At 42.2% G+C, this 13,415-nt stretch overlaps 3 protein-coding genes across 12 annotated transcripts in view; 2 read left to right on the forward strand and 1 right to left on the reverse strand.

Moving 5' to 3' along the window:
* Nucleotides 1-11,161, forward strand: part of clcn1b (chloride channel, voltage-sensitive 1b) — a 44,683-nt gene extending 33,522 nt beyond the window's left edge. For both annotated transcript variants that reach the window (XM_086037538.1, XM_086037536.1), the window contains exons 25-28: nucleotides 509-777; nucleotides 1,934-3,416; nucleotides 5,715-5,810; nucleotides 11,055-11,161. The gene's annotated coding sequence lies outside the window, so the exon portion shown is untranslated. The remainder of the gene's footprint in view (nucleotides 1-508; nucleotides 778-1,933; nucleotides 3,417-5,714; nucleotides 5,811-11,054) is intronic.
* The window catches only part of fam131bb (family with sequence similarity 131 member Bb), a 29,800-nt gene that overhangs the window by 853 nt on the left and 15,532 nt on the right, over nucleotides 1-13,415 (reverse strand). For 3 of the 9 annotated variants that reach the window (XM_086037552.1, XM_086037553.1, XM_086037555.1), the window contains 5 exons: nucleotides 9,305-9,407; nucleotides 4,182-4,406; nucleotides 3,185-3,325; nucleotides 1,913-2,241; nucleotides 476-742 (listed from right to left, as the gene is read on the reverse strand). In XM_086037552.1, coding sequence (XP_085893678.1) covers nucleotides 476-742; nucleotides 1,913-2,241; nucleotides 3,185-3,325; nucleotides 4,182-4,406; nucleotides 9,305-9,407 — 1,065 coding nt within the window. Of the gene's footprint in view, nucleotides 1-475; nucleotides 743-1,912; nucleotides 2,242-3,184; nucleotides 3,326-4,181; nucleotides 4,407-6,541; nucleotides 7,046-9,028; nucleotides 9,408-9,776; nucleotides 9,813-13,415 lie in introns of those variants that run through there. The other 6 variants (XM_086037549.1, XM_086037550.1, XM_086037551.1 and 3 more) reach the window with 5 other exon arrangements.
* zyx (zyxin) overlaps nucleotides 11,623-13,415 on the forward strand; it is a 44,313-nt gene continuing 42,520 nt past the window's right edge. The window contains exon 1 of the mRNA XM_086037546.1: nucleotides 11,623-11,688. The gene's annotated coding sequence lies outside the window, so the exon portion shown is untranslated. The remainder of the gene's footprint in view (nucleotides 11,689-13,415) is intronic.

The following is a 13,415-nucleotide window of genomic DNA, read 5'->3' on the forward strand; positions in this document are numbered from 1 at the left end:
TTTAAATGTAATTATTTCAGTATTGCGGCACAGCTGTTAACAGGAAGAAGGTCGAACAAATCGTCCGGGAGTTGTGGTCCTAAAGGCGACGTCATCTAGCAGCAGCCAATAAAAAAATAAAAATAAATAAAAAAAGATACCAGATGACGTCGCTCCCAGGCGGCAGTACCTGTATTTGATTTGTGGATGATTGTTTTTAAAATAATATTTTTGTTGAAATTGTATTACACAATACATAGACTAATGTTTTTTTTTTTTTAAGACTATACACAAGAAATAAATAAAACTAATACTTAAAATGAATAAAAACTGAACTAAAATGAAACAATTTCGAAAAAAACGAACTAACCAAAACGAATACATTTTAAAAATAAAACGAAATAAAACGAACTATAATGACAATTGCAAAACTATTATAACCCTGGGATGGAAGGATGTATGCATGGCCTTGATTGTAAACATGATGTAAGCTCACCTTGACATCCTCCTCTTCCTCCTGCTGTTCCAGCAGCGGCGAGTGTTCATTCCCCACCAGCTCTTCCCCGGCGGGAACGCAGAGGCCGGTCTCCACCACGGCCGCAGTGCCCATGTAGCCTCCCGCTTCCACCTGGTAGGCCTCCATCTGGCCCGTGTTCCACAGATCCACCAGGGGCGGGTGCACTTGGTGGACCAGGCTGTGGATGGTGCTGTTGGGGGTCGCTTGCAAGGAGTGGTTGGCGCTGTGCAGTCGGTGTTCCAGTGACTAGAAAACAACAGCGAGGAGACTGCGATCAGAACGTGAGTGGGAAAGTTCTGTTGTGATCCTTAGGAACATGCCGTATGAAATCCAGAGCACTAATTTCCCATAGGAAATAATGTACACTTAAATTAATCCGTTCCAGACATGCAAAAATATGAACAAAAAAATAATTTCATAGAGAATACCTATAGCTGTACGTACAAAAACAGTGTGAAATTCATATAAATGACTAAATGATGTGGACATTTTTTTTTTTTTTTTTTTTACCTTTATTGAATATTATTGATGGCATATGGACAGCAAGGCGTATTCCACAATGCTAGCTATTATGAACAAAAGGCATTAACGAGCCTCTTGGTCAACATGACAAAACTTGAATAAGTTGGGGCAACATTGGCGTAACATCCTGTTCGAAAATCAGGCCATCAAAATAAAAGCATTAGCTTCACCACTCTTTCTTTGGCCCTGCGGTGGCTTATTCAGCAGTCCCACTTAAACTATTACTTGTTTACTGAGTGCCATTATTAAACAATCCACCATGTGCCCTAAGAAAATGTCATGAAAATGTATTATTATACTGCTTGATTTCGTTTTGAAAGTATAACTTTTGGCAGGATGTGTTACGCAGATGTTGCCTGAGTGTTGCAGAGCAGACAAGGAGGGTTATTGCTTTAAATTGTTACATTTCACATTTAAATTGCGTAATTGTTGCTAACCCTAACCCAAACATATATTTTTTAAGCATTTGTTCTATGCAGGCCCACTAGTTGAAACGCAGCATTCTGATTAAGATTGTGTTTGTGGAATATGAGTTTAGCAACAAAATCCACCCATTTTTAGCCATCTCTGGGGGCGGCCATTTTGTCACGTCTGTCGACTGAAAATGACATCACAACTGCTCGGTGCTCAGCTTCAGAAAACGGGTGAGCCGTGACTGGCCGTTATCTAAGCCCCGAGGGTCTGTGATGTCATTTTCAGTCGACAGAAGTGACAAAATGGCCGCCCCCTGCGATGGCTAAAAACGGGTGGATTTTGCTGCTTAACTCATATTTCATATTAATCATATTGCCTTGTTTCAACTAGTGGGCTGTTTTGAGCGCAAACATCCGGGCCAAAATTGTGATGAAAAAAAATATATGTTACTATATGACCATGTTGCCTACGCATGCTCACCTGTTGCTGCTGATACTGCAGGAGCTGCTGCTGTTGGTAGTGCTGCATCTGCTGGATCTGCTGCAGCTGCTGCAGTTGACTCTGCTGCTGGAGGTTAAACTGCTGTTGCTGCTGCTGCTGTTGCTGCTGCTGCTGCGACAGGAAGTGAGCGGCCGCCTGCCCGTCGTAGCCCTCGCTCCCCACGAGGTAAGAGCCGGCGGCGGGAGACGCCACGCCGGACGGGTCGCTGTTAATGGGCTCCCAAGCGTCCGAGGAGGAGAGGCAGTAGTGTCCCTGGGAGACGTAAGTGTGAGGCCACACCTCGGCTGAGGAGTGATGCAAGATCTGATCTGGAGGAAAGAACAAACGGCGGGGGGCGGGCGAGTCAAGCTTCAGAGGTCGCCAAGAATTGTATTCAAACACTGTTACTTTTGAAGACGGTAATAGGATTCAAGTAAAATGAAAAAAAGTTGTCTTCCAAATCATTGCTTCAGTAAGAGTAAGTATTCAGGTGAAAGGACTACAGAAATGCTGAGTAACTGGTGGTGAGACAAATATAATTACATGAAACCACTCGGGGGGTGGAAAAAAAAATTAGCCAATTTTTGCCAATTTTCTCTCTGTTATAAAGTTGAACAAATACAAAAGGAAGTCAACCCAGACATATTTTTTTCAAGAAAAATGTATGTTAAAACAATGAAATGCAAATATGTGTTGTTGTAGGCGTTACAGAACCCCAAAACAATTTATTATATTCATTATTTATATTTTTTATCAATTTATCAGCCGATTAACCGGTTATCAGAATTTTATTCTGTCGAATATCGGAATTGGAATCTGTCTAAAAAAATTTTTTAAAATCCATATCAGTCGCGCTCAAATTAATAGCAGCACCATAATGTTGATTCGTGAATTGCCACAACACACGACGGCGACGCAGAAACACTGTTCTGCTTAATTTCCCCAAGGGGCAGATATAAATTGGACCCCAGAGTAAAAACCAGACGCAATTTTTAAACTCGGAGCTTGTCTTTTTTTTGTGTGTGTGTGCGTATTTGATTTAAGAATCTTGGGATAATTTCATGCAAATGAAGCATCGCAAACCTTTAGGTCGTAAGGACAACAACAAAGCACAATGTTCGGCTCATTAAGGCTGACTGCGACTCTTGCATGCAGGCTAATCTATCCAAATGTGCTGTTTATGCAGATCTGGGGCTTGCAATTTTCCGGTCTCACCAAGCCACACTTTCGGATATTTGCCTTTGCGAAACTTTTTTTTTTTTTTTTTTTTACCTCGACTGGTGATGCTCTCCTGGTTGACCTCGCTCAGATGCGCCACGCTGCCCTGGTTCGATCCCGACCGAGGGCTCTCGCCGTCCATCGACGACCAGGCCAGGAGGGTCGCCTCGGAGATGGCAAATTGCTGCAGGATGCCTGAGGTTGGACGGCAAAAGACATGCACCACCTGGAGCTTCATTGGCTGTAGAACCGGCACGAATCCCAAGAAGGAGAGGAGCATGCGACAGTAAGGCTGAATAATTCATCAAAAGTTGATTACATTATTGTTGATTATTTGTGTAGATTAATCGATGGATCATAAATAAACATGTTTTAATTCCCATCCTTTTATTTTATTTAAAGTCTTGATAAGTTCAGTGCTTTAAGTGGGAAGTCAACCCAAACATATTTTTTTCAAGAATATGTTCTATGCAGGCCCATTAGTTGAAACACGGCATTCTAATTAATATTGCGTTTTTGGAATAAGAGTTAAGCAATAAAATCGGGCCGTTTTCAGCCATCACAGGGGTTGGCCATTTTGTCACTTCTGTCCACTGAAAATGACATCACAAATGCTCAGGGCTCAGGTAACGACCAATCAAGGCTCAGCTTCAGAAAACAGCGGAGCTGTGATTGGTCATTATCTGAGCCCTGAGCCTCTGTGATGTCATTTTCAGTGGACAGAAGTGACAAAATGGCCGCCCCATGAGAACGCTAAACACGGGTGGATTAACTCTTATTCCGCAAACGCAATATTTATCAGAATGCCTTGTTTTAACTAGTGGCCTTGCATAGAACATATTCTTGATAAAAATATGTTTGGGTTGACTTCCCCTTGATTAAAAAAAAAAAAAAATACATGGGGAAAGGATCTTGGAAAAAAGAATCGTGTGTTGAATCGCATTATTGAGGGAAGAACAATCTCAAGTAGATTCGTTCCCAAAACCATTCAGCCCTACTCGTCGGGCAGCGTGAAGAACTTTTCCCTCGGCCGCGGGCGCGCTTCCCAAACCTGCGGCGAATCGGGCCTCCTTCTCGCCGTCGCTCAGGTCGCTGTACGCGTCGTTCTCCAGCCGCCGCTCCTTTTCCCGCTCCTGGGTGCTGATGCGGGACTGGGGGAGGCCCCCCACGCCCACCGTCGCCATGCCCCAGTTTTGCCACTCAATCATGTGGGCGACGCGGCCCTGGGCCATGGCCGTTGGTTTGGTCACTCTTTCCTTCATGGTGCGCGTCACACCTGAAGGGCGAACGGCGCGGGGTTCGGGAGGAAGAGGTGATGGATGAGAGGGGGTTGAGGGACGTGTAATTCAGAGGGTAAATGGAGAAGAGACGTGTGGGCAAATAGAAAAGAGGGGGAAGGGCAGACAAAGGATAGAAGCGTTATTTCCAAGCGCGTATGACGGTTTGGTGTCGGAAGTTTTGATGGCCTGTCAAAATGTGCGAAGCCAGTAGGCTTGGACTGATATATTGCTTTTTTTTCCATTTGATGTTATTGAGTTATGTCTTTGAGTATGATTGATTTGATATTATTACACGCTCTCACCAGACACTTCGTTATGTACACCTCTACAATCACATGTAATGAAAAATCCAATACCACGTCACGCTTTGTTTTGATTGACACACGCCAGGGCGGACTTCATTCAACAGTGTGTTTGCTATTGTTTGTCATTTTCGGTGTAACTTATTCATCTCAATGACAGGGGCAACATTTTGGAGCCGCTTAATCTTGAGACCGAGAGGCATGATTTAATATTGTCCCCTTTCATCGAGCTAAATTAGAATTAGACGATCGGAAACACGCCATGAGTCGTGTTGGATTGTGCAGGTGTACCTAATAGAATGTCCAGTTCGTCAATTTAGCATTGTTTTAGCCAGTCAACAGATTCTCCTATCGGGAATGTTCAGATACAGCGGGTATAAAAAGTCCACACACCCCTGTTTAAATGATTTTTTTTGTATTATTAACAAAAAAAATGGAAGCCAGGATCAATAATTTCAAAACCTTTTCTACCATTAATTAACAAAATATATATATATATAATTGAAAAAACATTTTCGTTAACAAAATAAAACGAAAAGGCTTTTGAAAAAAAAAATGAAACTACATCTTACGTTTGTAAAACCATTTAAAACTAACAACAGTGTCATTTTAGCAAATATGAGCTTTCAGTTCATTTTAGGTATTGCTGAATGTCTGCACTGTTTTAGAATTGAAGTTTACTTTACTCTGTTACACCATACTCAGTGACATTTTTTATCTTGCACTATACCCCCCCAAAAAAAAAACCTAATACTAAAATTTATAAAAACATCTCTCAAAACTAATTCAAAGTAACTGAAATGTAAAAAAACAAAGTCAAAACTAACTATAATCCAAAATACAAAATAGTTTTTTCATCTCAATGGGAATTTCCTGATTAAATTGAGGTTGAATAAAAAAAACAAAAATATTGAACAGCACACATCATTTAGAGAGCCTCTGATTAGCATCAAATAAATTGCGAGTGTTCCTGACTTTTTTTTTTCTTCTTTTTTTTTGCAGAAACATGATAATTCCTTCCACCTTGTCTGAGCCGCTAGTTCCAGCTGGAAAAAAAAACAGCCCCAAAGCATCATGTTTCGACTACTATGCCTCACTGTAAGTATGGCGTTCTTTTGGTGATGAGTACTGTTGTGTTTGCAAAAAACATACCTTTTGCAATCATGACAACCTTGGTTTCAAAAATCTCCCAAACACATGTGAGAAAACGTGTTATGGTCTTGGTTTTAATATCACAAAAACCTGGCATTTGAACAGGGGTGTGTAAACGTTTGAAATCCACTGCACATACGAAGTTGATTCGATTTTTTTTTTTTTTTTTTTTTCCCCCAACGTGCATTTTAACGTTGCAATTTGTAAATAATTTTTCCCGTATTAAATATTCATATCACTTCTAATTGAGTTATGTAAGCGTACCATTCAGTCAAAGCCTCGCAGCGGTTAAATGAGGGTTCTCGTGAACAAGGATTATGAGAATAGCTGAATGACAAAGGTCATGGAGATGACATTCATGTGTTGAAATGAGACTGAGCGGAGTGCGGGGAAAGAAGGAAGGAAGGAAGGAAGGAAGGAAGGAAGGAAGGCATGGGATGGATGAGCGCCATCTGTCAAAGGTGCATGACGGGCTGGAAGGGGTTAATTGGGGTGACGTGACAGCTTTGGCATGAGTAACGAGAGGTGGGCCCGCTGACACGCTAGCACCCGAGCTGCGCCCATTAAGTCGGAACGTGCTACTTCTCCTCACTGTCAATCAGCATTCCTCGGCCGGAGTGAGTGTGTGTTTTTTTTTTTGTCTTTTTTCTCCCACGGGAGAAAATCACATCCCGTACCCGAGCTGACGGGCGCGTTGCGTCTGAGCTGCTGACTCCGGTGCGACCGGCCCACTGTATGGCGACGCGTAGTACTGTAACACCCCTGGCTGTTGTTATGCTCCGTGATGGAGGCGAGTGGATGGGATGAATAAATGATGGGAATGTTTGTGGATGTCCACACAGTAGAACAGCTGCACTGCACTCCGATAAACTGCACTGCAGAAAACAACTAGATCAAGCCAGTGGCGACTCGTGGCATTAGGAGCTGGTGGGTGCACCACAGCCAAGTGGAAGGGCTGTTTTACATAGACAGGAAATGGTGAATGTAATTGTGATTCGACTTTTTGCGAAATTATTAATAATTCTAAAGTTAAGTGCCCCCAAGGGCTGACATATTGCACCAACAATATGGCATTACACGGAACAAGAAGGCTCATGCTCACTCAAAGCGGAAGTCAACCCAAACATTATTTTGCCAAGAATATGTTCTATGCAAGCCCACTAGTTGAAACAAGGCATTCTGGTAAATATTGCGTTTGTGGAATAAGAGTTAATCCACTCGTTTTTAGCCATCTCCGGGGGCGGCCATTTTGTCACTTGTGTCAACTGAAAATGACCAATCACGGTTGACCCTTTTTTCTGAAGCTGAGCCGTGATTGGTCATTACCTGAGCGCTGAGTAGTTGTGATGTCATTTTCAGTCCACAGAAATGACAAAATGGCCGCCCCCTGAGATGGCTAAAATCGAGTGGATTAACTCTTATTCCACAAACACAATATTTACCAGAATGCCTTGTTTCAACTAGTGGGCCTGCTGGGAACATATTCTTGAAAAAAAAATGTTTTGGTTGCTTTCCATTTTAACGCCGTACTTACTGTTTTTCATTCATTTATTTATATTTATGGACGAGAGGTGTTTTCATACAAACATTTAATGAAATTTGAATTGTAGTACCGTGCTAGGGTAGGTTCGTATAAAAAAAACACATTTGATATCCACCTTACGGTCTATGTACAAGTGCGTTCTGTCCTAGTTTCCTAGTACGGGTTAATTGTAGGGGTGTGCATCTCTCCGCAAAAGACGATTCGATACGGTTTTCGATATGTTAGGTTCAACAGTGTATGATGCAATTACTTTTTTGTTGTTATTTTACACATATTTGGATGAATTTGTCAGGACTGTAAATGTGCCAATTCCTTGAAACCTCTCCAATAAAAGACGATTCGATACGTATCTCGATACATTTCAAAGTGGAACGATCCGATTCGATGCACTCGCACTTTTTAAATCAAAAAAACGTTTTTTTCCGGTTCAAAACGGTTTTTGTTACTGCTTTAATTAATTGCCTACTGTTAGGTCAAAAGTGACACTAGTAATCATTACTAGTAAGACACAGTTGTTCTACTAGTGTGCCCTAGTCTTTATTGGTCTACTCGTACACTGACCTGAAGTTGACTATCAAGATTTCTGCTTTCCATAGTTCTGTGATTGACTACAGCAGATTTGGACCCCCTGTAATTCTTTTTAATGTGTTAAGGAGTTTAGTCGCTTTTATAGATCCGTTTTCAAAAACGCAGCCTCATGAGATTTATAGTGGAGACAGCGGCATCCCCAAGCGGTTCTCTGAAGTTGCACATCATCTATGAGGCCTCAGTTCAGAGAATCAAAGATTCAAATGAATGCCTAGCTTTTTCTGCTTTTTTTTTTTTTTTTTTTTTAATAAGTAAGCGGCTGCACATTCAAAGCAGTAAGACTCCAGTGTCAATTTATCGCGCTACATCTTCATCTTTGAGGTGAAAATTGCTTCCATATGATTTACGGTAGTAACCTTATTTTCCTCTTGTATGACAGTTAAGAGTGTGACTTGATTTCCATTTCAATTAATTTCATGGGATTTAACAAATTGGAGATTAGCGTCCCTGAATTAATTGTGTTTACCCTTAGATGTTCCGCTGAATTAAAAAAAAAAAAACATGCCTCTTTTTAGGGTTGTTTTTGTTGAGTAACTTCCGTTGCGCTTCCGTCGGCGGCACCTCATTTGACATTCAAAACGCCCTTGCGAGCCAATGCCAGTTTTATCACACTTGACCAATCCTGCCGAGCACGCAAACGTGACGTTGCCATGGAAACCGATCGGAAGAATCACGTTGGCTCCTAGCTAGCTAACTTAATATTTTTATATTGAGCTACGCTACTTTGAGAGGCTTGGCACGTTACGGTTGAGAGACAATTTTGAAGAAGAAAAAAAAAAAAATCAAACGAGGCCAGTGAGTAAGAGGTTGGTTATGTATCGCTAAGTGGTTGGTGCCCCACCAGTTTTTTGTCACTCTCCAAAACGCCACTGGATGAAGCCAAACAACACTGCACTGAAAGAAAAACACTTGACTGCACTTGATTCAACCCCACTGAACACGACACTTTGCACAAGTCAAAACATCCAAACGGATTGTAATTCAGGACAACACACAGACACAAAATTACACTCTAATTCACTTCGCCACTCACCTGTTCTCAGAGCAACACGCAGCACACTGATGTGTCTATTGTCTTTTTTCAGGCTGATTTCATTCCGCCAATGACTCACGCTGAGTCATTGACTATCACAGTGTGGGGGGGGCGGGGCGGTGGGGATGGGAGCTGGAAAGGGGTAGATTGAAGAAAAAAAAAAAAAAAAAAAGGGGGGGGGAACCCATTTTGGGTACCATGCTGACTCCAGCGTCCGCGGGGGGGTGGGCGGAGCCAACATGGGGTCTCTTTACCGGTCACAGCACAGACACACACCTGACACACCTGACAGAGAAGACTTAGCCAGAGCGCCGATGCCGTAGGCGTTTGAGTTCCTCTTGAGGCGCGGCAGGATGGACGTGGTGTCCTCCATAGACAGCTGCAGAGAGGAGGAGAGAGGGATGGCGGGGGGGGAGAAAAGAATAGTATGGACGGTGTGACGGGGCACACAAAGACACCGAGACAGTGTTAGAGAGAGGTGAGTGGAGGGGAGAGGTGATGGAGATGTTGGATTAATACAAATCGACATCGCCCCCCCCCCCCCCAAAAAAAAAAAAAAAAACGTCGTTGCAAGTTAACGTGTGCTTATTCCTACTGTGCCCGTTGTACACGTAAAACGACCAACAAGACTTGAAAGCCAAGGTGAGGAACGTGGGGGGGGGGGGTGAGGAATCGACCTCTAAACGGGGCCTCTCCGATCAAAACAAGGCGACAAAGGGGGGGAAAGGAACGACGTCACAACACTTACATTGATCCCCTCCCATGAAAATTCTGAACGTCCATGCTGAGGAGGAAAGAGGGAGGGACGGAGTGAGAGAGAACAGCGACATGCGGGGAGCAAATAGGCAGATTGCAACAAATAGGGAGATTGCACGCGGGACATGCGGGGGGAGAAGACGAGGCGAGATACGAGAGACGGACGGGTTTTTTTCCAGGAACGACACAGGCGAGGACCAGAATGACAGGGAGAAGAGGGGGAATTGAACAGCCATCAGTTTGGATTTGTTCACTTATGAGGAGCAGACTGAATACGCAAGGGGGGGCGGGGGGGCGGGGGGGGGCGAATGAGCCGCCTCGCCGCTCACGTACACGCTACACCTGCGCAATCCGATAGCAGATGTATTAAAAGACATAATGATGCTCCGTTTTGATTAGGGTTGCAAAGGGGCGGTACATTTCCGGTAGATTTCTGCCGGTAGAAAATGAAAGGGAATCTAGGATATCAAAAAAATTGCATTTAAACATTTAAAAAGCGTGACGTTGCAGCATATTTATTTGGAAGTAGAACGTTATCGAGTTTTAAATATTTTTTGGACCAGCCACTTATTTTATTGAAGAACAAAAACACGGATGTTGAGTTAAATGTTACTCGTCCCGCAACCCAACCCATTAAAAAAATTACGAAAAATGCTCACACGGGCCAAAATTCTGCGACGTTAAGGGGTCAAAATTACCGTAATGTTTCAGACGCTTGCCATAAAAACTCGACTTAACGAGCACAAATGGAAGATTATTGGTGAAAAGAGCAGTGTGGGCAGTAAAATAGGGCGTGCACTTGAACAATCATTTGTTTTTTTTCGGTAACTCATTTGTGAATTTTCGAGACATTTCATGAAAATTTCACAATGACGGCGGCCACTTGCCCGGCCCCCGACTATATTTAAGTTCCCTAAATATAAGAAAGAAAATGGATAGCGTTTCCAAATTCCCTGAAATTAGCAACCCTACTTTTTATTGAGGCCGATACATTACAAACATCTCTACACCACTGCAACCACGATCCTAAAAATATTGTCCAAAAACGATCATTATTTTTGATGTCGTTTTTGTATCAAATCGCATTTGTCGCTTGGTGCTTGTACCTAATGTTGTGACTTTTGAGCGTACATTGCTAAGAGCCGGTATGAGGTTCTGTGTGTGTAATAGAAAGACAGAAAAAGATGTCAGTAGTATCTGATGCAGCCGTCAGGCCAAGGACCGAAGCTCGCAGCGAGACGAGTGCGTGTTTGTGTATTTGTGTGTGTAGGCTGCCACTGAGGACAAAAGAAGATAAGGCGGGATTTCTCCTTTATCAGCTGGACACTAACTAGACCAGGACACCGGGGTGGCCACTGGCGCTGCTGAAAAGTTCATAATGCCGGTCAGTTTCAAGACAAGCACCAATCAAGTAAAAGTGGAAAAAAAATTTTGTCCGACGTTTATCGCGCGCGTCCGTCCAGATTCAAAGGTGAACTCATTCGAAATTGGTAACAAAGTCAAGGGCGCTGTTAGAATACTTCACAAAACCCAATTTGGCTATCTTTGTAGTCTTTTTTTTTTTTTTTTTTTTTTTACATTCATGTCCACGAGGATGAAAGGAAATAATGAGCAAGTACAAAATGGCTCAAAGTATTTCATCTGAGTAGAAAAAGCGAAGTGGATACTAGCCAAAGTGACCAGGGAGTCTGCCGGAAGAGGCGGTTTCACATTCCAGTATATGTTAGCACTAAATGACTTTTGTTAGATGAAATGATGTGGTTTGGTTGAACATTTCAGTAAATGCTATACTACGTTTGATTTACTTTTTGTTTTTGTTTTACAGTAACCTTCGACTGGGATTGACAAATGGACCGCTTGAAGCAATCACGCTTTGCCTCTTATTTGGAGAACCGTGCGAGCAAGTGAGTCTTTTTGATTCCTCTGAATGACTTGACAGTTAGAGATTGAGTACTGGGACCAAGGAATTCTTTCAAAAGTGTATTTCAATGAGTTTATTTGTATTTAAAGCAGGAGGGAGGGGTACAACTAAAACATAGCCAAAATCCCCACGACGCCCGTTGAAATGCATTGGAGGGGAAATTTATTTTTTTTAATTTTCTTTTACTCACCCATGGGTGCCTTACCACTAGTACGGCGGTCGACGGTACTGCAGTTGGATCAGACTCAGGAACGTACCCCGCGCGATACAGATTTTACAAAGTTTCCGTCTATTTCTCAGAAACAACTTCAGCGGCTACCTTTGTTTGGTTAGTTTTAGAAAACAAGTCTTTTTAGCTAACGCTGATGATATAACCTGGTCTTTAGCAGGGTTGTGATTTTTCATTATAGTTATTTATTTATTTATTATTATTATAGTTTGTATTTGATTTGGACTTTTGCTTTATTTTAATTCATTTAGTTGTAATCAGTTTTTACAGTGGGTTTGTTGTTTTTTTATTGTTTTTTTTTTTAAATGCTTTGTTTTAGTTTGGGTTTTATTTGTTTTAGTGTTAGCTTTAGTTTTTTTTTTAATATACAGTATGGAGAATCTGTCAAGTGCAAGATTTAAAAAAAAAAATTAATTAAACTACAATTCTCAAACCGACCTTCCTTCTTCTGTAATACAGAAATAAATACATCCGTACTACTCATGTATGATATTAACAAAGATGAGAACCAACGACATTTGCACTATAATCATAGGTAGCATAGTTTCAGTTAGTTCTGTAAACCTAAGAAGTCGTTGCAGTTAGTGTTCGTTTTTCTTAAAGAATTTTAGTTTTTATTTTATGTCATTCATTCTTTTTTTCAGTTGTAGTTGTTTCGTTACTTTTCGTTTACTATAATCTAGTCCTTCGGACTCACGCGAATGTCATTCAAGACTAATTTCCAGACCGACATTGTGTGTCAGTTTCCATATCGCTGGTATCGGACCAAAACCTCATAAGTCAAATTTTGGTGAATTTAAAGCGGAAGTCAACGCAAACATATTTTTTTCAAGAATATGTTCTATGCAAGCCCACTAGTTGAAATGAGGCATTCTGATAAATATTGCGTTTGTGGAATAAGTGTTAACCCACTCGTTTTTAGCCATCTCTGGGAGCGGCCATTTCGTCTTCTGTCGACTGAAAATGACATCACAAATGCTCACAACGGCCGATCGCGGCTCAGATTCAGAAAAAAGATCAGTTGTGATTGACTGAAGAAGCATCTTCCATCTTAAAAAAAAAATAATAATAATAATAAGTCTCCCAAAAATGATCATGGGTGTGGACGTTTTTCTCTCTGCAAGGGCATGCCGCATAAATAAATCATGGCATGGCTCTGCAATACATTTGGTTTGAAAAGTGAAGCTGCGTTTCAGCGGAAAATGGCTTCCTCTCCAATGCCCCCGTCCCAGAGGATGAGGAGGAGGGGGGGAGAAGGCTGTAATGGGAAAGGTGACTGACTTATCAGACATCCTGCGACGGCAACGAGCCTACTGAGCCAGACGCTGCTCGGTCTTCCAGTGCTACGTCACCCCGACACTGGCGCCGAAGAGTGCGTTACGTTCCTCGTCCTACTAGCGTGAGCAGCGGCACTTGACAGGGAGCTCCAGTCAAGGGTCTGAGCTGCCCCTCAGTGCCGCAGCTCAGCATGCAGCTGCGCT

The sequence above is a fragment of the Filicampus tigris genome, chromosome 8 (assembly GCF_054856515.1).
Source record: "Filicampus tigris isolate MCC_2025a chromosome 8, RoL_Ftig_1.0, whole genome shotgun sequence".
NCBI lineage: Eukaryota > Metazoa > Chordata > Actinopteri > Syngnathiformes > Syngnathidae > Filicampus > Filicampus tigris.